The sequence below is a fragment of the Oryx dammah genome, unplaced genomic scaffold (assembly GCF_014754425.2).
Source record: "Oryx dammah isolate SB20612 unplaced genomic scaffold, SCBI_Odam_1.1 HiC_scaffold_26, whole genome shotgun sequence".
Taxonomy (NCBI): domain Eukaryota; kingdom Metazoa; phylum Chordata; class Mammalia; order Artiodactyla; family Bovidae; genus Oryx; species Oryx dammah.
In genome coordinates this window covers 66,170,510-66,196,194 of record NW_024070210.1, presented here as the reverse complement: position 1 = coordinate 66,196,194, position 25,685 = coordinate 66,170,510, and the positions used below count along the sequence as shown (strand labels likewise).

The following is a 25,685-nucleotide window of genomic DNA, read 5'->3' as shown; positions in this document are numbered from 1 at the left end:
ACTAGCAACGGACAATTCAAAAATTAAGAAAATAACTCCATTCACAGTAGTATAAAAAAGAATGAAATAGTAATAAATTTTAACAGAAGTCCAAGACTTGTACACTGATAGCTACCATTGCTAAAAGAAACTGAAGAAGATCTGCATAGAGAAACATTTCACATTCATGGATTGGAAGATGTGATTTTATTAAAAATGGTAATTATCCCTCAGATTGATCTACAAATTCAATACAGTGCCTATTGAAATTCCACCAACCTTTTTTCAAGATACTGACAAGCTGAATATAAAATTAATATAGAAATATTAAGGACCCAGAATAGCCAAAACATTCTTGGAGGAGAAAAAAGAACAAAATTGGAGGGCTCAGTTTTCCCAATTTTAAAACTTACTAATAAACAACAGTAATCAAGACAGTGTGGTGCTGCCTTAAGGATAGACATATGGATCAATGGAATAGAATCAAATGTTGACAATAAAAACAGTGTGACATTTAAACATAAATTTGCCATATAACCCAGCAATTATACTCTGGTTATGTACCCAAGAGGTATGTAAACATGTCCAAACAGAGACTTGGTTGTGGATGTTTGTAAGTATCATTAAATAGCCAAAACCTAGAAACAACCCAATTGTCCATCCACTGATGAATGAATAAGTAAAATGTGGCACATCCATACAATGGAATACTATTAAACAGCTAAAGGAATGACATGCTATAACATGGATAAACCCCAGCAACATGCTAAATGACAGAAGCTAGACAGGAAAAAACAAATACAATTCCATTTATATGAAATTTCCAGAAGGAAAATCTGTGGAGACAATAGATGCAAGGTTGCCTGGGGCAGGGAGTAGGAACAGAAAGTAACTGCAGATCGAGTGGAGAAATCTTTCTGAGCAATGGAAATGTTCTAAAATTGAATTATTAAAGTCATTGAATTTTACACTTAAAACACATCAATTTTATGGTATATAAATTATACCTCAGAAAAGCTGGTAAAGAATTTGTACATTTTTTCGGGACCTCCCTAGTGGTCCCTTAGCTAAGACTCTGCACTCCCAATGCAAGGGGGACTGGGTTCAATCCCTTGTCAGGGAACTGTTACTAGATCCCACATTCTGCAACTAAGACCTGGTGCAGCCAAATAAGTAATTTATTTTATTTAAAAAAAAGAATTTGTAATTTTCCTCTATCCCCTAATACAGCTTTCAAATAAACTTTCAAAATTATTTTCCTTAATTTTCCCTTGTCTAAGGTCAAATATGATAATTTGATTCCTACCACACATTTTACTGAAAGCTAGTGATGATTAAATGAAATTTAATTGCATGTTGAGATGTTAGATTCACATTGGAACCTGCCTTGCTAAGTTAAGAAGAATTCTCTTTCCCATTTTACAACTGGAGGAATCCAAGTCATCAGATGTATACCGTTGAGGCATAAAATTAGGCTGGAACAATAACTGTAGCCCTTTGCTGCTTCTTAGAAAATCTCTGTCAGGAAAAAATTTACTTTCTTGCAACCTGATTTTAGTTTACTAGAGATGAGTATATCAAAATGTATACTCCTTCCCAAAGTTGATTTTGGTGTTCTACAAAAACACTTTTAAGTACGCTATTTTATTAGTTGAAGAGTTCTTTTGGATAAAGTCACTAAGATTTTGTCCAATAATATAAATGAGTGTTCAGATAGGATATATGAGATAGTAGACTATTATGAGGACTGGGACTTTGTTTTGACCATTCACTGTATCCCCAAGCCCTAGAAGAGCGCATTCAATGTTTGTTAATGAACTAATATTTATTAGAGCCATGTTTATGGCTGTTTTGTCAACTAAAAGAAAAATGTTTAGAAATTTCTTTAATTCATTTTAATCACTTCTATCAGGAAAATTTTTATAATTGAGTTTATATTTATGTATATTGCATTTAAATTTATATTTCTGAGAAAGTTACCTGACAGGGCCTCCTAAGATAATTAATACCTAATTTCCTTCCACAAGAGAACAACCCTTATTGATAAATTTTTGCCATGTTCTGTTGAAGAATATTAACCCACATTCAGGTGACTAGCTCAGAGGTTTCTAAGACTCTGCTGCTGCTAAGTCACTTCAGTCGTGTCCAACTCTGTGCAACCCCATAGACGGCAGCCCACCAGGTTCCCCCGTCCCTGGGATTCTCCAGGCAAGAACACTGGAGTGGGCTGCCATTTCCTTCTCCGATGCATGAAAGTGAAAAGTGAAAGTGAAGTCACTCAGTCGTGTCCAACTCTTAGCGACCCCATGGACTGCAGCCCACCAAGCTCCTCCCTCCACGGGATTCTCCAGGCAAGAGTACTGGAGTCGGGTGCCAGTGCCTTCTCTGTTCTAAGACTCTAGTCCCCCCTATAACTGCATCAGCATCACCTGGGAAATTCCTCTGATTCCCTGGTGGCTCAGAGGTTAAAGCCTCTGCCTGTCCCATGGAGGGAGGAGCCTGGTAGACTACAGTCCATCGGGTTGCAAAGAGCCGGACACGACTGGGCGACTTCCCTTTCCTCTGATTCCACTACAGATCTACAGAAGTAGAGACGATCAAGAGACTGAGGATAGGGGCCAGCAGTGGTGTGACAAGCTCCCCAGGTGACTGGGATGCTTGCTGAAGTTGGAGAACCATGGCCACAATTGCTTGCTATAGTGTCCCTACCTTTTTGGAATGTATTTAAAATACTATGAAAGAATGACAGAACTCCCTTGAGGCAATACAGCTGAATTTTTCAAACTTACATGTTAATCACCTGAGGTTTTTTGGTTTTACTATGAAAATTCCCATTTTTTCTTCCAGTTTGATTGAGATATAATTGATATACAGCACTATGTAAGTTTTTATGTGTGTGTAGAATACTTGATGTATAGTTGATTTTTTTGTATTTGGTTGCATCTGGTCTTTTTGCTTTTTGATGGAATTCATTTTATTCTTATTTATTATTATTTTTAAAATATTTCATTGTTTGGCTGTGCCAGGTCTTAGTTGCAGCATGTGAGATTTAGTCCCCTGACTAAATCTCGACTAAATCTCAAGGGATCAAACCCAAGCCCCACACATTGAGAGATCGGAGTCTTAGCCACTGGACCACCAGAAGTCCCTGCAACTGGTCTTGGTTGTGGCACAGGGGCACAGTAGCCCTGTAGCATGTGGGATCTTATTTCTTCAACCGGGGATTGAACTTGTGTGCCCTGCATTGGAAGGTGGATTCTTAACCACTGGACCTCCAGGGAAGTCCCACATATAGTTGATTTACAATATTATATTTGTTTCAGGTGTATAACATACTGATTTAATATTTTTATAGATTATAATCCATTTAAAGTTATTAGAAAATATTGGCTATATTACCTGTGCAATATATCCTTGTGGCTTATTTTGTCGCTATATATATAATAGTTTGTGCCTCTTAATCCTTTACCCCTATTTTGTCCCTCCCCCATTCTTCTCCCCACTGGTAACTACTTGCTCCCTGTATCTTTGAGTCTGTTTCTGTTTTGTTATATTTATTTATTAAGTCCCACATATAAGTGATAACATACAATATTTGTCTTTCTTTGTCTGACTTATTTCACGAAGCATAATGCCCTCCAGGTCTATCCATGTTGTTACAAATGACAAGATTCCATTCTTTGTTATGGCTGAGATATATTCTGTTGAATATATATACCACATCTTGATCCATTCCTCTGTTGTTGGCAGGTTAGGTTGCTTCCTTATCTTGGCTGTTGTGAATAATTCTATGAACATTAGGATGCATACATCTTTTTGAATGTCTTTTTTCTTTAGATATATGCGCATCAGTGAAATTACTAGATCATATGATAATAGTTTCCTGACGAACCTCCACACCATTTTCCATAGTGACTGTACCAGTTTATATTCCCATGAGCAGTGCATGAGGGTTCACTTTTCTCTGCATCCTTGGCAGCATTTATTTTCTTCTGGAGAATAGCTATTCTGACAGGTGTCAGGTGATAAACTCATTGTGGTTTTGATTTGTATTTCCCTAGTGATTAGTAATACTGATTTCCAGCCAGCTTTTTCCAAGTTGTAGGAACTGAAAATTCTCTACTACTTCAAGAATATAAGCACAGAGATCCCCATAATCATCTTTATGAACTCTGCTGAAAGAAAGGCCAGGATGACTCTGTTTTTCTAGTAACATCTGTATTCTGACAGCAGAAGGCAGTCTCCATTCCTGATAGTAGATTATATCAATGTTTCTTGAGGCAAAACTAGAAGGTTTATGTAGTAATTAGGCCTCTTCATTCTTTTTTCTATATTATAGTTATGACTTAAATACAGAAAATTTTATCTTTTTATCCCCATTTGGTCATGATCCTAAGGTAAAACTGTCTTCACTTCATTTTCTTGTCTCCATGCCTAGACTCAACAAATTTATCATCATCAATCCACTTTAAAAAACAAAACACAGCTAAACTTCCCTTTGTATTGATAATGGCAAAGAATAACTGGTGAACTGTCCAGGAAAGTGCAAAGACTGGGTTTGCCAAATATGATGAATCCATTGTAAGATGTAGAAAATTCAGTTGGGTGGAGTGGGATCTCCTGATATTGAGGCTCATCTTATTGCAGGGTTATTTCAAGTGCTAGAACATTCTTTTGTTTTTCTATTCTTTTGGGTAGGAAAACTGAAAGGAAAACTACTAAAGCTGTCTCAGAAGAGTAGGTTTGACATAGTATATGCTTTTGTAATGATCAGAATCTTTACATAGAATAGATTGCTTCTCTTAAAAGATAAACTCTTAAGCATAGAAACTTCTGGATCTCAAGAAATGAGAGCACATAGATTTTATTTCAACAGACTATCTTTTGAACTGTTACATAAGGGAGTCAGTATTATACTTTTGAACTATAATGATTTTAGGTAACCTTAATCTGAAAATATTACTTGAGTTAAAGTGATGATGTATGATTCTCTTCTTGCTTGGATTATGGTTAAAAACTTCGTATTCAACAATGTTTATTCAGAATTTACTAGGTATAAAAAAAAATGTGCTAGTTGGAAAGGCATAGTCTTTTCCCTCAAGGAATTTTTAGTCTAGTAAAAGAATGGCAGGTAGCTCCTCACAAGTGCCATAAAAAGGCCTAAATCAAGTTTTCTCGAAGTGCAGAAGAAGGGGAATTACATTTAGCTGAGTGTTGATAGATGAATAAATCAACCACTTTTGAAGAAATGAGATCCTATTAAGATACATTTAATGACAAGTTGACTATGCCAAAGCCTTTGGCTGTGTGGATCATAATAAACTTGTGGAAAATTCTGAAAGAGATGGGAATACTAGACCACCTGACCTGCCTCTTGAGAAATCTGTATGCAGGTCAGGAAGCAACAGTTAGAACTGGACATGGAACAACAGACTGGTTCCAAATAGGAAAAGGAGTACATCAAGGCTGTATATTGTCACCCTGCTTACTTAACTTATATGCAGCGTATATCATGAGAAATGATGGGCTGGAAGAAACACAAGCTGGAATCAAGATTTCCAGGAGAAATATCAATAACCTCAGATATGCAGATAACACCACCCTTATGGCAGAAAGTGAAGAGGAACTAAAAAGCCTCTTGATGAAAGTAAAAGAGGAGAGTGAAAAAGTTGGCTTAAAGCTCAGCATTCAGAAAACGAAGATCATGGCATCTGGTCCTATCACTTCATGGGAGATAGATGGGAAAACGGTGGAAACAGTGTCAGCCTTCATTTTTGGGAGGCTCCAAAATCACTGCAGATGGTGATTGCAGCCATGAAATTAAAAGACGCTTACTCCTTGGAATGAAAGTTATGACCAACCTAGACAGCACATTAAAAAGCAGAGATATTACTTTGTCAACAAAGGTCTGTCTAGTAAAGGCTATGGTTTTTCCTGTGGTCATGTATGGATGTGAGAGTTGGACTGTGAAGAAAGCTGAGTGCCAAAGAATTGATGCTTTTGAACTGTGGTGTTGGAGAAGACTCTTGAGAGTCCCTTGGATTGCAAGGAGATCCAACCAGTCCATTCTAAAGGAGATCAGCCTTGGGTGTTCTTTGGAAGGAATGATGCTAAAGCTGAAACTCTAGTACTTTGGCCACCTCATGCAAAGAGTTGAGTCATTGGAAAAGAGTCTGATGCTGGGAGGGATTGGGGGCAGGAGGAGAAGGGGATGACAGAGGATGAGATGGCTGGATGGCATCACCAACTCGATGGACGTGAGTTTGAGTGAACTCCAGGAGATGGTGATGGACAGGGAGGCCTGGCGTGCTGCGATTCATGGAGTCACAAAGAGTCAGACACGACTGAGCAACTGAACTGAACTGAATGACAAGTTGTCTAAACATGTATAATATCATATGAGAAACGAATCTCCAGTCTAGGTTCGATGCAGGATACAGGATGCTTGGGGCTGGTGCACTGGGATAACCCAGAGGGATGGTATGGTGAGGGAGGTGGAAGGGGGGTTCAGGAGTGGGAACTTATGTACACCCGTGGCGGATTCATGTTGATGTATGGCAAAACCAATACAGTATTGTAACGTAAAAAAAAAAAAAAAAAAAACTAAAAAATAAACTATCTTGTGTCTTTATGTCTTAGGTAGCAGTTATAAAGGTGAGAAAATATAAATTGTTCCAAGAAAGGTATTTTTTAATGCAAAGGTGAAAAATCATGATTGAAATATAAGATGACTAAGGTATTACTTATTTAACCATACTAGATCCATGTCACAGATTCTATAACTGTAACTTTGTTACTAGCAAGAAAAAGGGGAGAACAGATGGAGTATACTTATTTCTCTTAAGTATAGGACTCTTACAGTTTTGAGTCCTTAGGTTTTTGAGTTTAGGAGGTTTTATGCCTATACAACAGTTTATATGATTTTGTTTAATTGATCTTTGAGTTATTGTTTTTGTTTCAGTCCTAAATCTGTCAGGCTACCTTTTGTTTTTCCAGGAGAACATTGATTGTTTCCTTATATTTGGAAATTTCTCGTTCTAGTTCAGGAGTCCTCAAAGAATAGATTGATTTATTCTGAAGTCCTGCCAGGTAGATCTACTCTAACGCAGTTGCTGTTATCTCTTTCTCTGTAGTTTCCCTGGGCTTCCTAATAGAAATGGAATTATATTCTTTAGGCTTCTTACTATCAGTTCTTACCTATCCATTCAGGTAATTTCATTGCCTTAGTTTTGTATGCAGCCTCAAAATGTTCTCTCTTCTAGATATGGCCTCTCTGGCAGTGATGTCCTGGATAATGTAGCATATGCCCGAGGGTTCAACACAGACCACCAGACCCAGCTCCTTTATCAGGCATCGGCCATGATGGTAGAGTCCAGGTATGTGGGCAGTAGAAGATCAGTACTGAACATGTTTTCCCAGAGCCCTTGGCTTGAATCTTGTATAGACTGGCAAATTTGATAGTAGCTTGAATTAGAAATGGGGAGATTCAAGTTTTAGTTCCTATTTTGACACCCTTGCTTTGTGATTTAGGTCAAGTCACTGTTAAAATATGAAACTATAATTCACCTGCACTTGTTGGAAATTTTGTTTTAGGATAACTCAAGTGCATGTTGTATAAATAAATAAGTGTAGCCATAAATATAAAATGTTAGGGTAGGGGGAAAGGGAGCAAAATCTGACATCGGCATCTAGAAACAGGCTTCAGATTCTCTGTGTTCCCTGTAGGTATGCACTGCTAATTGTAGACAGTGCCACTGCCCTCTACAGAACGGACTATTCGGGTCGAGGTGAGCTTTCAGCCAGGCAGATGCACTTGGCCAGGTTTCTGCGGATGCTTTTGCGACTTGCTGATGAGGTAAGTTTTGTGGTAGGAACAGAGAATGCCTAATTTCAGGAGCTATGAATTCTAGTAGCCTTGCCAGGAGGCCAGAATACTGGAGTCTGGTATCAAGATATCAGTCAGATATAGAGACTTTAGTCATTCATTGCTTTGTGGGGGATGGAGTGGCAGCAGTAGGGTTCTTGGAATGTCTGACCACAAAAAATGACACTTATCCTTTCCCTGTCAGTTTGGTGTAGCAGTGGTAATCACCAACCAGGTGGTAGCCCAAGTGGATGGAGCAGCCATGTTTGCTGCAGATCCTAAAAAACCTATTGGAGGAAATATCATTGCTCATGCCTCAACAACAAGGTAAAGTGATGGGATAGGTGCTTCACTGTGGAATGTCATATTGACTGTGAGGTAGACATGAAAATAACATTTCCATTTAAACCTTGTTAAAGCCGTTAGTCCATAATTAGACACAGGATCCTTTGCTCAACCTAACTGTCATGCTCTGGTTAAAACAAATGTTTGCTTTTAGTTAAAGGAATTGAAAGCTCAAGTGTGGAAGAATACATTTGAAGAATTAATAATGTCTAATCATTTTTTTTTTAAAGGTTTCAATATAGGAAATCCACTGGGGGCAGGGGGTGAGCAGAAATGGATTTCTCTAGATTAGAAGTGCCCTAAGGAATACAGAAAGATCCCCTAAAATCCTTCTAGGAAGCATATAAGTCTAAAAACCTTTTAGATCTACCATAAATAGATCAGGAATAGAAAATTTTTTAATTATAATAATCTTGTTGCTTTGGTCTGTGTCTTTGCCACAGACTGTACCTGAGAAAAGGAAGAGGGGAAACCAGAATCTGCAAAATCTATGACTCTCCTTGTCTTCCTGAAGCTGAAGCTATGTTTGCCATCAATGCAGATGGAGTGGGAGATGCCAAAGACTGAATTGCTGTTTTTTTCCTGTGATAAACCATAAGCGCTGCAGACTAATGGGAAGGACTGCTCCCTGGAGTTATTCACAGGCTTCTTCCTATCGTGACTGCAGAAAAAGGCTTTCAGGAAAACAGCTATTGTATCAGCTTTTCTTAACGTTGTAAACACGAGACAGGTCAGTAGTCACAAGCTGACCTGAAGTGTTTATTCCTTCTAGAGTATATTAATCTCTATGTGAATTCTTTGGTTTGGGGTGTAGGTGTGAAATACCTTTGACATCATAGTGCCTTGGGGTTGACTCAGAACTACCTGCTGTTGGCCACTTTTAGGTCTCCAAGAGAACTAACTAAAGCTGGAGAGACTAGACTTCTGTCTTAATGTCGGGAAAAAATACCTGAGCTATATAGCAAATGGAGTGGGTCGCCTCACAGGTTCTTTTCCAAAACTCCATCAGTAAAAACTGTTAAATCAGAAGCAGGTTTTTAAGTTTGTATAGATACTCATTTCAGAAGCTCTTTAAGTAGATTCAATGTGGGGCTGCTAATAAAGTAGTTATTTGTAGGGAATGTGCTGTTTATAGGAGTTATTCTGATACAAGCTGAATATTTCAACACAGTGCCTGCATAATACTGTTTTGGCTCTGGGAAGGAATGATCAGTTTCTATTACTTTAAAACTGAAAATGTAAAGGGGAAGTCCCACCTTCAGGTGATTCCCTTTATTCTCCTTTAAACTCATAGAAAATATCGCAAGATAGCTACTCCATAGCATTCCTGTGGCCTTTGTTTCTATTAAGGTTTGTACTGTATAAATCTGGTACTTGCCCAGATTATTTCACTTTTTAGGGCTTTGAGATACTCCTGCCCCTTCACTTCTACTCAGCGTGAGTTTTAAGCAACTCTTCCACTTTCAGAGGGCCTCTTGGCTAGAACTGGGTGGAGAGGCAGTGCAAATCTCGGCTGTTGCCTGTGTTGAGCCTACTACATGTAAGGAGATAGGAGAACAAAATTTAATGCAACTTAGTTTTAAAAACAGTTGTTCCCTGACTATAGACCAGAGTGCCTCCTAAGTCGTCTTCCATTTTTTTCCATCACAAAACAAACCTGGAATGATGTAATAAACCCACAGTGACAGACTCTGGAATGAAAGCTTGGTTCTTATATAAAAGCATCTCAATCTTTTAGACCTATAAAGTATTTTAAGTGACCTTGACCTAAAAACTTGTCTCAATTTTTCTTTAACCAAAGAGCTTATTCTAAACTATTTGGTACTGTTTTTCTACTTGTTTGCAATAGCCTCACACTAGGAAACAATTATTAAGTCCCAAGAAAGAATAAGGAGATGAAAACAAACATAGAAAGGGGATTATAATCACTTCTAGTTAAGTTTAAATGTTGGATTTATTTCAAGTTTGTACCAAAATATATTCCAGGCAACTCTTCAGATCATCATTTTCAGTCATAAGCCTTATGCACTGCTATTCCAAAAGCTGCCAGGACTCTGGAAGTCAGGTGGTCCAGCCCTCAGCCCAGGAGTACAGTTACGATCCACATGATAGATTGAGCAGAGGCAATACCCATGGACTCCCCGACCTTCTGCCCTGGTAGGTTGGGGTGTGTGATCTTAGGACTATACACTTTGGTTCTGAATATTAATCAGTGAAAAAGATTAGAGAGTACACATTCTGTGTTTGTTCCTATAGCTCTTTGGAGTTCATCCACCTCAGCAGCAGTTGAAAGGCAGCCTTCAGTGTTTTATCCACACTCTACCCTAGGGCAGGTGTATACTAGTCTTGATTTTTTGAGAACTCACTTTATGGAAAAAGTAATAGAAACCCAGGTCTCAAGTACTTCCCCAATTTCAGATTAGGTAAGGGATTAGAATAAATTAACCAGTAGGAAGAAATTGGGGAATTGTAGCAAGCAGCAGTCAGACCTAGGAGTCAAGACACTCCCTTAAGCAGTCTTGCTCAGTTTCCTGATCTAAGCAGGACCTAAGGGGAAAAGACTTAATTTTTTTCCTTCCTCGAATCATGAAGCCCATTGAAATGTGATTATTCTGCTAAAATTACTTCCAATTCTTCCAGGTCCTTCTGGAAAGCTGAATCCTAGGAAGACAAGAGAATAAGACTAGGACTTTAAATCTAAGCCACCATTTCCTAAACCATGGGTACCTGAGAATGGGCCCTTTGCTTCCTTGCTATTACCAGTCTTTTTCCCACCTTCCCAGGACAACCTGGAACCTACGAACTGTCTCCTCCCCAGGTGAGATGTATATGAACAAGCCCACATGTAAAGTGCAGCTCTCTTTTGGAGGGAAATAGGAACCACGGGAAGATATTCTTTCCTGAAAAGTCACATGATGACTCAGTGAAAGGACCCTGTGTTAGAAAAGCTCTTAAGTATTACCTCTTTAGTGACATTTGGCAGCTCCAGGGCCAGCTTCATCCACTGTTTAGCTTCAGGGTTTTTCCCTAGTTCTTTGTAGCACTGAGAAGAGACAACAGTGAAAACCTCGGAGAAATACCACCAGAAGACTAGAAGGGAATGAGTGTATGCTTTCAAGAAAAAATATCAACATACATATATTTCATCTATGTTGAAATGGGCAGATGAGTTTACCTTACAAATATATATCCTTCCTGCTTTGGAAAATCCTGGCTGTAGTTCTTCAGCCTAGAGAACAGAGAATGCATTTCAGTAAGAGGTTCCGAAATCCAAGTCAGGCTAAAGTTTATTAGAGTTCCAGTATCCAACCTGGCGATTGATTCAGTGAGTCTACATTTTTTTATTAAGCCCTTCCCGTGGTTTCTCATCTTCCACAGAACAGGCACACGTAAAACTGCCCTCTACCAGAAACCCCTCCCAATATACTAATGTCCTTAGGGAAGACAAGGTCACCCTGGCCTTTCTGGCTGCTGTCCACCCTCCCCCTCCCTCCCTGATACCTTTAGGAAGCTGGAGAGGGCATCCTGCACAGTAGCACCAAGGGGGCTTTCACTCAAGGCTGTTGCGGTTTTTTTTTCTAGCCAGCTCAGGTGAGAGACCTGCCATCAAAAGATCAAGGGGTAACTAAAAACTTAAGTATCTTTAAGAACAATGCATGTTCTTTACTGAGAGAAAAAGGGGCCAAATAGGACTGCATCCAGTCGCCACTACCATGACTGTTTGGAGGCAACGACACAAGCCAGACCATGTTGAGGACCCTGATCTTCCCTGCAAGGTGATCAGTGTCTGAGGAGGGGCCCCTGTGTCAAGCCCTGAAGTCTAGCTCACCTGGTAGCACCACCTGCCGAGGAGAAAGTGAGCCATGGGGTTTTCTGGCTTGAGAGCAATGGCTTTGTCCACATGTTCCTAGAGCAGAAATATAAACAAGTTAACATCAGAAAGCAGTTACTAAGGGAAGAAAGGCAAGTCACAGAGCTGTAGGGTAGGAACACCTTTACAAAGAGCTAGGTTGGAGCAGGTAATCTGCACTAGACCAGCACCAGGGAAGGAAGAGAAGCCTTTCTCACCTTGAAGCTAAAGCCACTCTGGATGCGCCTCTGGATGCCCTCATGCTCAGCCAGCTGACCACAAAGCACTGCATACCTAGGGGGGAAGCAGCGGCAGGCTCAGGCACAGGACTGAGGACCATCCCTGCCAGGAAGGGGCTTCCCACCCATGGCCGATGGCGCTGCCTAATACTTCATCTGTACATAATTCCTCTTTTCACAGACCTGTGGTCCCAATTCATATTCTTTAGCAGATACAGTGATAGGTTCACAGTTCCCCAAAGTACACTGGGTACAAAAAAGGTGGGCTCTTTTATACTTAAAATTTAGACAAGGTCTCAATCCAAATGTCCCCTCATGATCAGTATAGCCATAGCTGTCATAAAAACTTAAGCAGGTCTCTAAAAGTCAGCATCAGTGTGTAAGAAATGTGAATACACTATGTCTGCTTAGCCTGGCAAGCATACTGGTACATTACTCGGAAGCTGTTTGGGAAGGGTATACTCTAGAATTACCAACAGAAGCAGAGGAAGAAAAGGCCTCCGATTTCAGCCCTCTCCTCCACATCCTCCCAGGGGAGCAAAGCCATCCAGCTTCCCATTTTCTGTCTTCAAAAACAAAGGTCTAAGAAACAGTGACCTGGCATCTAAAAAGAGGCACTGCAAAGTTTCAGCAACAGATGGGGAAACAAGGCCTCTCCAGCTCACAATCTGAGAGCAGAGTTACAGAAAGCAACAGGGAGGTGGAAAAGGAACACTTGGACTAAAACTGAGGTGCTAGAACCAGGCCTCCAGGCCGCAGGTTGGCCCTGACCCACACAAGGTGGCAGGACTTTGCCCACATGAGATCACAAACAGGGCTGATGCTTTTGTGGACTAATACTGACTGCCAGACTTCCTGGGGGTGAGCTCACATCTATGTTTCCTCATGCCAGCAAAGCAAAGAAGCCAAAGTCCGCCACCAGCCAGGGATCACAGCTAGGGGAATGAAGAGCTTGTATGGGAGAGGGGAACCGCCAATGTCCCAACCTCCCTGAGGAGCCAGGAGCCTCAAGGTTGAAGCCAGGGATGACTTACAACAAAGCTACTCATTTCTCCAAGTTTCAATAGGAAGCTGTACTACTCTCCCTTGTCTCACTCCAAGGCACTTCCCCAAGGAAACTCCCCTGGGTCCCTGGCTTGGGGAAGGATGGGACATAAGAAAATAAAGGCCAGAGCTTCCTCTCCTGGTGTCTCTGGCAAATGCCTGTTTGGCCAGGGGAGAGAAAAGAAAGGGCTCTGCTCCACTCTAACCCATGCTGGCTCTTTCTGGGCCCCTGCAGGGTGTTATTACCACTGATGACACTCCGCATTCTCATTCCCCTTCTCCAGAGCGACCTCAGCTTCTTCTTTTCCTGTAAGACAGGTGATCCAGAGTTGACTCGGGCTCCCGTGACCCTTCCAGGCTGTGGGAGGATGGACTGCTCTAGCTCTCACAGTTCCCACCCAAGCAGGACTTATAAATAGTTATGCACTTGAGCAGAGTGAAGAGCTGCAAATAGCTTTTCAAGGATAACTTCCGCTTGGCCTTGCTTTCCCTATCTCTGTCATCAGCTGTCCCAGTTATACAACACCCACCGACGTGCTCAGAGCATTGCAAATGTAAAAGGACTCGAAAGCAATCAGTTTCCCTAGTAGATCCTCACCTGGAGAGTTTTTGATTTGGGGTCTGTGGACAGGCCTTAGGGTGTCCATGAAATCCCACTGAAATATTAGGTGTATGTCCATTTTCTTAGAGTCCACAGCTTTGATCGAATTCTCAAGAGGACCATGATCTAGGAACAGTAACCATGGCTCTGGGCCAGAACTCCTCACTAGAGCCAAATGACCTGGCGTCTGACCAAGGATGACTTTCATGTAGTCCTTACCCAAGTTTTCCAGGCACCAAAACTAACAGAAATCAAGGCCTAAACACATGCAGGCTCTTGACAAGGGTCCCCTAGAACATCAAGGAGCTGGAGCCCTCCAGATGAGAACCATTACACCTATACATTGGAGAAAAGAGAACACTGCAAAATGGGACATCTGATTAGAATCAAGAGGGCTTCCATAAAAGAGAATGAAATAATGCCATTTTTAGCAACATGGACAGACCTAGAGATCATACTAAGTGAAGTAAGACAAAGACAAATACCATACATCACTTATGTGTGAAATATATATTTTTTTAATGCAAAAAAAAAATGATACAAATGAACTTATTTACAAAACAGACTCAGAAAACACTAGTTACCAAAGGGGAGGGATAAATTTGGAATTTGAGATTAACAGATATGCACTACTATATATTAAATAGATAAAGGACTTACTGTGTAGCACAGAGAATTATATTGAATATCTTGTAATAACCTATAATGGAAAAGAATCTGCAAAGTATATCTATGTATAACTGAATAACTTTGCTACACCTCTGAAACATTAAGTCAACTATATAATAAAAATTTGAAATAATAAAAAGAAATTTTCAATGGTGAGGGCTTGAAAGGGAACACAGAATGGAACAAAAGTAACGTGTTGAGGTGATGGGCTGGCTAATCTGAAATGTTGCCTTGTGTATAAGTGATAGTAATCGTGGTATAATTTTGTATATGCAACAAATACATTTAAAGAGAACAGTTGAGAACCCTACAATTCCCCTATCCAAGCAGAAGAACCATATGGCTCTACCACTGAGGGACACTATCTTTTAGGAGACTTCACTCTGCCTGCTTCAAAGCACTCACTCACTAGGGAAATAATGGTGAAGAATGAGGCAACCAGTTCCTGCAGCCTCCTGACGGTCCAGCTTCTAGAGGCAACACAAAATGAACTTTAGATCCACCAACAATGGTCCTAAAAAGCTGGAATCACAGAGAAGAGCCTTCAAAGTCTCTCCATAGTCCCGTGACCTCCAGAAGGAAGACTTGTCGGGGGTGCTACAGGGAGCCAGACCAGTGTGGGCATAGCTGCTCCTCTAACCACTGCCCCATCTCCAAGGTTCATGCTGGCTGTTAGTACTAAGAAATGATCAAAAGGAAAGGTGGTGGTTGCCCCCAAGGGTCCAGACACCAGCCCCAAATGCTGGTTAGAATCCTCACCTGAAACCCAGAAGAGGTAGCAGAAACTTTTGAAAAGAAACAGACAGTAATTAAGCACCTTCAGTTACAACTTCCAGGGATTTTTCTGAAGATCCAACATTCAGCTCAACTGACTTTTCTGTATTGGCAGAATTCTACAAGTTTATAGAATAATGACCTTGAGGTACTGTCAGACTCTACATTATCAAAAATTCAATGTCTGGGAGGCTGTACTTACAAAAGTGGGGAGGCAGATAGTTCAGTTAATTAGATAACTGAACTGCGAGATGTGGAAGTCCACTGATGGTGCCTGACTCAGAGGGTGTGTAGCTAGGCAGGACACATCATCTTCCCCGTAAAACCAGTCTTTAAAATCACGACAGTCGAGGACAGGCTGTGAACCTGGCACAAGTTAGATGCACCCTACATGGCCCTGGGGACAGATTTCGACAACAGAGTTGGCTGAGTAGACCCCAGGGACTTGTAGGCTAGTGGTATTCTCCCAAACTACTCCTTCCTGGCACTCACCGAACGTACTCCACTCATTACAAACACCTGCCCCACAGGCTCCATAACTGAAACTAGATTCTTCAACAACAGCAAAAAAACCCTCCTCAGGTTAAGAAAGGTTTTGCCCTTTGTAGTTAAAGAATGAGGAAAAGAATAGTGCTACTAAAACAACTACAATTGACCCTGAACAATGCAGGGGTTACTGGCCCTCTGCCCAGTCAAAAATCCACATGTAACTTATAGTCAGCCCTCTGGCTCACCAGTAGAGAATCTGTCTGCCAGTGCAGGAGACAAGGGTTCAATCCTTGGGTCGGAAAGATCTCCTGGAGAACATTGCAACTCCAGTGTTCTTGCCTGGGAAATCCAACGGACAGGAGCCTGCCAGGCTAGTCCATGGAGTTGCAGAGTCAGACAACTTAGCAACAACAAACCCTCAGGCCCAAGCAACCATGGGTGCGTGCTTGTGCTGCTCAAATCACTAATGTTCAAGGCCAGCTGTACTACAGTCACATATGCCTGTGTGACTCAAGCCCCATGCCATGCAGAAAAGCAGAGCCTGCTTTGTGTCTCCAGGAGGAAATGGGTCTCCAGGAGCCAGTCTGTCCCTGGTGAGTACCTGAGCCCCAGCTGCCCTGATAGCTTGCGTCTTGGTGGGTCCCCTGGGCCCCAAGCCGCTGGGCTGGCTCCACCCCCAGAATCAGTCAGTTGCACCAGGAGGCTGTCAGCACTTACCACTTAGGGCATAGGACCTCTTCTCACTCGCCTCCTCGGCAAGCTCACACATGTCACTGTAGGCCCGGGCCAGGCGCCAGAGAAAGTCCTGCCGGCTTCCATGCTGCAACCCAAAGAGAGGGATGAGGGCCCCTTCTCTCAGCTGCAGAGAACTGGAGCCCTGACCTCCTCCCCACACTCTACCTTTGAGTGTGTCGTAAACACATATCAGGCCATCCACATGGCCTCTCACCTGCAGTTAGCTGGTGACATTGTCTCTAGTCAGTAGATTGCACAACCCACAGAGTGGGGGCATCCCAGCCTCCCAATGCTGTGAGGAGGGAAGGCCAACTCCAACATGCAATGAGTCACAGCAAGAGTGTGTGGAAAGGGGGTTGGGAGGGGGGGTTCATGTTTGGGAACGCATGTACACCTGTGGTGGATTCATGTCAATCTATGCCAAAACCAATACAGAATTGTAAAGTAAAAATTAAAAATAAATAAATTAAAAAAAAAAAAAAGTGTGGAAAGGCCCACAAAAAGGGAAATGCTAACTGAGGACATTTATAGCTCAGTTCACTTCAATCGCTCAATCGCGTCCAACTCTGCGACCCCCTGGACTGCAGCACGCCATGTCCATCAAGTCAGTGATGCCACCGAACCAAACTATCTCATGCTGTCGTCCCCTTCTCCTGCCTTCAGTCTTTCCGCATAAATTCTGGCAGTGAACTTGAGAAGGGAATTGTGATTGAGTGACCCAAACACTTGTCACTGGTGATGAAAACTTCAAATAGGGCAAGCAGCTGTGGGTCTGCCTCAGGGAAATCAAAGGGGAAAGTTCCAGTTCTTTCCACGTTTCTCCCTATGCTGAGAGGAGCTCTTGCAGTTGCCCTACCAGAGCCAACTACCCAGGGGGTGGTGGGGGAGGAAGCGCTGGGGCAGGGAGTACACAGGCCCCTAGGGGCGGCATTCGACCTCCCTGCAAAACGGTGTACGACCCTGAGGGTAGATGCAGAAACTCGCCATGTCACCCTCATTTCCCTTCCCGTGTCACCTGGCAGGGTCATTGACATTCGTGGGCGTGAGCAGGGGGAAGGAGGGTAGACGGGCCGTCGGAGCCTCACCGCCAGCTTGTTGTTGAGCAGCAGCTGGAAGCCCTCCCGCTTGCCCTGCTCACTGCCCTGGTGCAGCTCATCTGCCTGCTGCAGGAGCGGCAGCACATCTTCCTGGCCAGTGGAGCCTCCGGCCTCCAGGGCTTCAGGCACCAGACCCAAAGCCACCTCCACCTCTAGGTCCAAGGAGTCCTTTCTGCCCATCTTCACGGTCTCACAGCTCACTTCATCTTCACCGTCACCGTCACTCTCCCTTTCAGAGTCCCGCTCGTAGTCAGACTCAGCATTGGCTGTTGTGTAACTGTGGTGGGGAAACAAAGGGACAAGGTCAAGGGAGGGGATTACTTAACCTCAGATCACCACGGGTCTAGCCTCCTCCACAAAGAGGGGCTCTCCACGGCGCTGCGGCCATCAGCACTGACCGTGAGCCATGCCCCTCACTGAGGGGGAACTCAGTCTTGAAAGAATGCTTCCTAGGGAACCATGGGAAAATGATCTGGGAGGGAAGAGTGACCAACTCGGGGCCTTGTGACAGTCAGAGGCCGATATGAGAATCCCCTGCTTAGCTACCACCACGTCTGCCAGAAAACAGAGAAAGCCTAGAAAGGTATCAACAAAATGTCAGTAGACCTCTCAGGGCAGAGGAATTAATATCCCCCCTTTATTTTAGTATTAAATGGGATTGCTTTAGGGAGCATATATTCTTATAAGTAATAAAAGTTTAAGATAAAAACCTTAAGATGTAGGTGGAGCTCGATGGCTCACGAGGGAAAGGGTTTGTCAATCATTTTTGCTTTATCAGCCAAATGCACCTGCCAGAACTAACATGGGTGGATGCCAGCCTCTGTGGCAGTGGGTGGCCACAGATATACATATTTTCTTTGTCAGTTCAATGTATACCTCTGTCCCAAGTCAGTAACCAAACCTCAACCACAACAGAAGTAGCCCTTGGAAACCTTGGGAACTGGTGGGGGGAGCGGGGGAGGGCTGCAGCTGGAAGCAAGAAAGGCAGAAGATGCAAGCAATCCCTTAGGAAGCTGTCTGTGGGGCTGCCATACTGTCTCCTGGGGAGCCCTACTCTGATTGTATCCACTGTTTCTCTTGGATCTTTGCCTCCACCAGCAGCTAATGATACTGTTTTCCCCAACTGGCAACTGAGTCAGACAAAAACTGAGCAGAGCAGAAGATAAGGCTTCCAGGGGTCACAACCAGACACCAAAGAACCCCCAGGCTGAGTGAAGGAAAAGCAGGTTCTGTCTGAGCTAGCAGGTTCCAAGACACAGGGAAGATCCTTGAGTCACTTAAGGATAAGCCTTCCTCCGTCCTGAAATTGAGAGGTAGGATCCCTGTGGCTGGAGCAAATCAGACCTGAAGGAGAGACACAAAGTCACAACAAGATAGCCTAAGGTCAGGGGGGCTGACTACTGCAGGCCCAAGTGCTGTCCTCCTTATCTGGAAAGCCAGAAAGGACGAGGGAGAAAGTGAGTAACCAGACCTGGGGTCCAATCCATCCGTCCTATTTCTTTATAGAGGAGCTTTCAGATGCATTTAACAACGGGGCTTCAGAAACATCTATTACAAGAAACTGTGAAGTATTTAAAACCTTCCTAACCTTGCTTTTTAAAAAGATTCTATAAGTATCTCCCCCCTCAAGCAATTTGCCGTAAAATCTTTAGAAATTAAAGGGACAAGGAAAAGTGGTATCAGATTTCACAACCAACCTGGGTGGTGGTGAGCAAGACCACGCAGGGGCAGCCTAGAGAAACTCTCCTAGGCTCCTAGGCTTAGACAATAACCTGCCCCATCCAGAAAATCAAATCAGTGGCTACCAGTGCCCCTACTCAGCCCAACCAGGCCCAGAGGCAAAAGGAGTAAATGGATTTTGGGGGGTGCAAGCTTGAGCCTCATCACTTCACGTTGCAAAAAGAGGAGGAGACCCCACTCATTCCCGGCTCAGCTGAAGGCTGCCTCAGCACATGGGGAGAGACCCCTCTCTCATCCTGCCTGAGCGCAGTCTCCAGGAACTGAGCCAGGAGAAAGGTCCTTCAGTGCTGTGATCCCCCTGGGTCCTAAAGGCCAGGGAGCTCACATGGGCAAGGAAAAGGTCGGTAGACCTTGCTGCCACCCAGTGAGAGCTGGTGTCGCAGCATTCTCCTACACTTCTTGGACCACACACCCAGTCGCTGGTGAAATCCACCAGAGAAAAAGGGGTGGCCCTTTTGTTCAACATGCCCAGGGCTTTTGAGATGAGTACAGACCTCTGAAAAGGTCCTTTGGTCCTGTGCACTCAGGCTAGACACACTGTTCCCACTGTGGAGCAAGGACTCCAGGCACCCTTGAGGCAAGGAGGCCAACTCTGCTCCTTAAGGAGAGCCCCCCGGTCAGGGATCAAGGACTCTTACACACACAGCCCTCCCAGCAATTACATTTCTTTCCTCCAACTGCTAAGCCCCATAGGAGGTGCTGAGCTGAGGCAAAGACAAGCAGGCCTGGGCCCTGACCCCACAGTGGTGAGGAAGATAAGACCAAGAGGAACGAGGTGATAAGCGAACGCCCAAGGAGGAGTGGCAATGAGGCTGCAAGCAGTGGCTCCTGGCTGGAATGCCTGGGCAGGTTCGCCAGGAGAGCTGGTATTAGGGCGAGTTGGGTTTTGCAAGGAGGGAAGTAAAGCTGCGTTTGGAACAAGGCTCTGGGAACAAGCTCACCAACCCACCCAGTGATTCGGACTCTGGCACATTCAGCTGATGCCCTGGGAGCTGTTTTATTTGGAAGAAAGCGAGAGAGAACACAGCTTTCAGTGGAGCAGAACTGCCCATCAAATAGTCTTACTCTTTCATCCCTCAAAGAAGCTCTCCTTCCCCAGGGCCAACATGTTTAAAGCCATCCCCAAGGCTTGGTCTCCTCTCCCTTGACCAGGACCAGATGAATGACTCACCACGGCCACCGCTCCAGACCGCAGCCGGCTAAAGCAGTCTTACACCATGCACGGCCATCGGCTCCCACGTGCCACAGGGTCGGTCACAAGGCTGAGCCTGCTGGAGCTGCTATTAAGGAAGCCACCCTTTCTCTCCAGCTGCCACAGGCCGCTGGCAGCCCTGTCCAGCCCTGTATGGCTTTGGGAGCCCCAGTGAGCACCCCAAGCTATGAAGCACCCATAAACTTCCCTGGTTAATCACTCTGGCTCGTGCTGCCCCCAGAAGCTTGTACAATTTCTTAAAATCATCATGAAGGGCTCTGAGTTCTATTAACCTAGTCTTGGGCAGAGCTGTGACCTGTCCTTATGTTCCATACTCATAAAGTTCAAATGTCAAGTAACTGGCTTCCTTGGGTTGCTTAGAGATGCTCCCCTCTCTCGTGAGACTGAGGAAATAGCTCTGAAGTGCTTTCTACCATGTCTGTCACAAAGAGGAATAAACTGGTTAATATTATGAGTGTTTCAGCTGAAGAGGGGCATGCTGCAAAGATCATCATGAAAGAATGGTTTAGCTTCTCGTTTCCATGTGCAAGTCTGTAGCTACACCAGTCATTTTGCCCTGACAGGACAGGCCCGACTGCTCACTTCACCAGCCTCTTCCTTGAAAAGGAAAAAAGGTCAGCAAAAGCCACAAAGAGAGACCAGCCTCTAGACCTCACATGGGCCACCTGGATGACTGGGCCTCGAAGCAGACAAGGGCAGATGCTGCTATTAACAGCACTGCAACAAAGATGTTCATTCAGACTCCATCCGTGGGACACAGGTTTCAAAATGGCACCAGTGGTTTAAAACCAAAAAGCCCTCAGCCTGACCAACCTGGAGTCTGACCACCAGACTCCTGCCTGCAGCCCTGTCTCACAGTAAGGCCCACGGCCAGACCTGCTGGCCCACCAGTTACTCAGGTGAGTCACTGCCCACCTGTGAAGAGGGCGAGGACACACAAGCAGATCTCCCCGTGGGAAGAGAACTTTTCGAGGGAGGGAAAGCTTACAAAGTCCTCCTGATAACAGGAAACCACCCAACCGACGTTACAATAAAACAAAAATAAAGGATCTAATAACTAGGTAAAAAGCAAACCTACTCTGAGAAAAACAACATGCAAACACTTAGCTGCTGTTAAACACTTCCATCTGTCAGGATGACATGTGGTGGATGGCTTTTCTTATTTCAACTGTTTTGTATTTCATTCGTTTATATCCTTACCTTGTTCTAAAAATTATTTACAGCAGCTTGGTGTGAATTTTTCATTCTAAACATTACTTTTACACAATGTAACCTGGCTGAAGCCACAGCTGTCTCCAGGAGAGATGACTCACCCGCCTTCACTCTCAGCATCCGTGAACATGGCTCCCGAGGCGGCTGTGAAGTAGACAGAGCTGGAGCCGGTAGAGTCACTCCTCTCCCGGGCAAGTGGGAACCTTCGCCGCCGAGCCACTTTCTGGTTCTCTTCCATATGCGATCTGAAAAGTAAGCTCCTTTCCAGAGGGTGCCATTAGGCCCTTCCAGCCTGCCTTTCCCCTCACCACGAGGGAGCCTCTTACTACTGCTGCTCATTAAAGGGCCCAAAGCAGAGAAACTCCGGGGTCTCTGCCCTCAGGAGAGCAAGACGGGCAGCTGGTGGGACCGAGCCTACAGAGCAAACCAGGTTAAACAGGACAAAGTATTTCACCTGCTGCAACAGACCCCGAGGGCCCAAAGGCAGCAAGAACTCAGGCAAGGCAAGGAATCAAGCACACGACTTCCCTGCCAGTGAGGTGAGAAGCCAGAAAACTGGCTGTGTCCTTACAAACAGACAGCAAAGGCTGAGAAAGCTGTCGGGGCAGGTAAAAGCTAGAGTGCAGGGGCCAAGGCAGGAGGGAAGGCTGCAGTACTCACCGGACCTCCCCCACAATCTGCCCAGCAAGCCCCTGCAGGCTGCTCCTCAGCTCTTCTACCTCCCGCCGCAGCGCCACCAGGCTAGTCAGCACGAACTCCAAGCGGTCCAGTACCACCTCCTGTCCTCGTGGAAGGCTTGGCAGCACTGCAGCATCGCCAGCCTCACCCGGAACTGCCCGCAACGGCCTGACTGGAGGACAGAGGACAGGAGACAGCAATGCCCATGGGCTAGAGAGACGAGAAGATCCTGCACCCAGAACTCAAGAACTCTTACTTCTCACTGGAGTTCAATTTACAAAGATCTTTGAGGCTCAGATATTCACAAGTCCCAGGTAACAAACTAGGGGAAAAAAAAAATCAAGGTCCCAATCTTTAAATGAGAGCTCTCCAGGGAACTCTCTGGTGGTTTAGTGGCTAAGACTCCATGCTTTCACTACCAAGGGTCCAGGTTCAATCCCTGGCTGGGGGACTAAGATCTTGCAAGCATGGCCAAAGGAAAAAAACAAAAAACAAAAAAGTCCACAAGAGCCCTCTGTTTCAAAAACCTTGCACCCAGGGGCCTTCATGAGCACTGTACACCTTGGCAGATAATGTAGAATGCTCACAAGAGTGCGATATCTAGAAGGCAGGGTAGCTGCCCTGCTGCCCAAATCCCAGGCAGTCAATACTTACCACACAGCAAAACTGAAACTGAGCTCACTCAAATTCTGATCTTGCACTTCACAAAGAATAGCAAAGAACACTCTTTCCTCTCAAGAGCTTCATTTAGTATTATCAGAGAGTGGCAAGGTAAACAGGGGCAGTTACTGAGAGAAAAGGTACACCGGGAAAAACCCACCCAAACCCCACTGGGAAAAAACATCATCGCCAAGCCCTGAATTGAGCTCTAAGTAAATTCTAAAACGCTAGAAAACTGATACCTAAGACAAGCGGACTGGGAAATGTAAAAACAGGAAAGAAACCAGAAAGGCAGGACCCACAGTCCAAGCAAGCATAAAGCTGTTAAAGGAAATCTAGTAACAATAAAGCCTGTTACTGTACAGACCCAACAATGTTCCAGTATGTAAAGCAAGAAAGATCCCTGGGAATGTGGCTACCACCTCCCAACCTCAGTAGAAGAAAGACTACAGCTAAGAAATTACAAACCAACAAATAAAATACAAGGAAAAGAAAGGAAGGGCAAGCACACTTGCAGCGCTATGTTACTACCAGCTTAAAATGCTGACAAACAATTGCAAGCTAAGGTGAAAACTCTTAAAACTTCAAAAACTAACTTTTCCGAACCATCTGGCATTTGGTCATCAGAGGAAATGTGTTCCCAATGAACATGAGATGAGATGACTTGAATGCTCTTCTATCACACACACATGAGGGGAGTGGTCTGGACGAGCCCTAGATGCTTTGCTCTAATGGGTTAACATTAAAGTTTTCCAAAACTGAAAGTACTAACCATCTGTGGCTGGCTCCCAGACATATTCAGCTTCAACTGCAGTAAGTGCACTCCCGGCCCCATGCTGTGGGAAGTCTACAGGACCAGGTGACCAGGCCCAATCCTGCCACTTACTTGCTCTGTGACAGCCTCGGGAAAGTTACACAAGTTTTTTCAATCCCAACTTACGCATAAGGATTAAAAAAAAAACAAACTTGAACTATATAGTTTCCAAGGTGTCTTCGAATGTTAATGTTAACCTAATTTAATACATAAGCCTCAAAAAATTTTAATTCCTCCAAGACTATTTTCTTTTTACTTTCTTTTGGACCTTTCCTCTACTTATTAAACACCTCAACCTCGCTAAGCAAGTAACTTTAATACATACACATACACAGCACTTCTGCGGCCAGAACTAAAAGTGAAAGCTAAGCCTTTCCACTATATACTTTCCTGGGATTACAGGAAAAAGACGACAGAAGAGGAAGACTGCTTTTCCTTTTCGATAAACTTTCCCCAAACTTGAAACTCTTGGGCCCCGCACCCACTCCCCTAATTTTTCCTCTGTTGTCCTGTCCCGCAGGTTCTGCTACAAGCAGCCCCGACCCCAAGCCCACCCCTCAATAGCCCCGCTCCTACCTTGGCGTCCAGGCTCTGAAGTCTGCGTGGAGTCCAGAGAGTTGGACCGACTCTGGCTCTGGCCGCGGCGCTGGGTCCGTTTCCACCGCTGGCTGTAAAGGGCGCACAGGAATCCAAGGCCCGCGGCGGTGCCCAGCAACAGTCCTAGCCCGGCGCGGGCGCCCCCCAAGGTCCCCAGACCAGACATGCTGCACCTGCAGCCCGCGTGAGCCACCAGGAGCAAGCGGGCGAAGGAAGGGAGAGGGATTCGTGAGTGTGGTCCACGCATCGCCAAAGCCGAACCCTTGAAGATAATCTCCCTGCCCAGACCCCGAGCATTGGCCACCCTCACCCTAGTCCCGACCTTAAGGTTTCTGCTAGCCCCCAGGCCTGACTACCACGCCGCCCACCCGGCCCTTCGCAGCCTCCCCTCCAACACGCCCCCTAACCCTGATACCGGAGTCAGGTCGATGGGCTTCCAAACTCCTCCCCCAGCCTCACGACACTGCAGACCACAAACCCGCCGCCCTGGCTCCAAACCCCTGCCCTTCCCGCCGAGCCCTTTGAAGGCGCCCCAGCCTGTCTGGACCTCAACTCAGACTCTTACTACCGCTAGCTACTGTGGCGAAGGCCGCGGCTTCTCTGTCAATGACCGTGACGTCATCAAACGGTGCCAACTAGCAGCCTCACGCGCCTATAAGAAGGCGGGGGGGGAGGTGAGCAGACCTTCGAGACTCCACCTCGTGGCCAGGTTTTTTTCTAGGGGCCGGGGCCACAGGCACTACCAGAGGGGCGGAGCCAGCAGAGATCTGGAAAGGCGAACCGAGAGTGGGTTAGAAGCCGAGAAAAGGTGGACAGGGCTTCCCAGCTGGCGCCGCTAGTGTTATAAAAAACCTGCCTGCTAATGCAGGAGATGTAAGAGACGCGGGTTCGATCCCTGGGTCAGGAAGATCCCCTGGAGGAGGGCATGGCAATCCACTCCAGTATTCTTGCCTGAAGAATCCCATGGACAGAGGAGCCTGGCGGGCTACACCCCATAGTGTCGCACAGAATCAGACACGACTGAGCGACTTAGCACGCACAAACGGGGGAAAGCTGAGAGACTCCCTGGAGTGGATGCTCAGACC

The 25,685-nt window shown here is 44.8% G+C and overlaps 2 protein-coding genes across 11 annotated transcripts in view; one reads left to right on the top strand and one right to left on the bottom strand.

Annotated features, from left to right (window-relative positions):
• RAD51 (RAD51 recombinase) overlaps positions 1-9,954 on the top strand; it is a 35,742-nt gene extending 25,788 nt beyond the window's left edge. Inside the window, exons 7-10 of the mRNA XM_040226924.1 lie at positions 7,242-7,355; positions 7,705-7,834; positions 8,049-8,170; positions 8,632-9,954. Of these exons, the coding sequence (XP_040082858.1) occupies positions 7,242-7,355; positions 7,705-7,834; positions 8,049-8,170; positions 8,632-8,755 (490 nt within the window). The 3' untranslated portion in view covers positions 8,756-9,954. The remainder of the gene's footprint in view (positions 1-7,241; positions 7,356-7,704; positions 7,835-8,048; positions 8,171-8,631) is intronic.
• A 169-nt stretch (positions 9,955-10,123) lies between these two features.
• RMDN3 (regulator of microtubule dynamics 3) lies at positions 10,124-25,251 on the bottom strand. Of its 10 annotated transcripts, none has more exons than XM_040226914.1 (13): positions 25,166-25,251; positions 24,580-24,773; positions 22,512-22,701; positions 21,953-22,111; positions 17,675-17,963; positions 16,572-16,674; positions 13,568-13,628; positions 12,257-12,332; positions 12,018-12,095; positions 11,690-11,788; positions 11,364-11,417; positions 11,151-11,231; positions 10,124-10,849 (listed from the first exon to the last, which is right to left on the bottom strand). In XM_040226914.1, the coding sequence occupies exons 2-13, from the start codon at positions 24,764-24,766 to the stop codon at positions 10,796-10,798; spliced, it is 1,431 nt and encodes a 476-aa protein (XP_040082848.1). In that variant the 5' UTR covers positions 24,767-24,773; positions 25,166-25,251; the 3' UTR covers positions 10,124-10,795. The 10 variants fall into 10 exon arrangements, with proteins under 10 accessions (XP_040082848.1, XP_040082854.1, XP_040082849.1 ...); XM_040226920.1 differs by having other exon boundaries at positions 21,953-22,096; XM_040226915.1 differs by having other exon boundaries at positions 25,148-25,218.
• Between the last annotated feature and the right edge of the window lie 434 nt (positions 25,252-25,685).

What these genes read in the sequence shown, in the direction of transcription:
- RMDN3 (XM_040226914.1), bottom strand. Translation starts at nt 24,766, where the DNA reads ATGTCTGGTCTGGGGACCTTGGGGGGCGCCCGCGCCGGGCTAGGACTG. An exon ending in AGAGTGGCTTTAGCTTCAAG is followed by an intron (nt 12,096 to 12,256) that starts GTGAGAAAGGCT and finishes TTTCTGCTCTAG; the next exon opens with GAACATGTGGACAAAGCCAT. An exon ending in GAAGGATATATATTTGTAAG is followed by an intron (nt 11,232 to 11,363) that starts GTAAACTCATCT and finishes GTCTCTTCTCAG; the next exon opens with TGCTACAAAGAACTAGGGAA.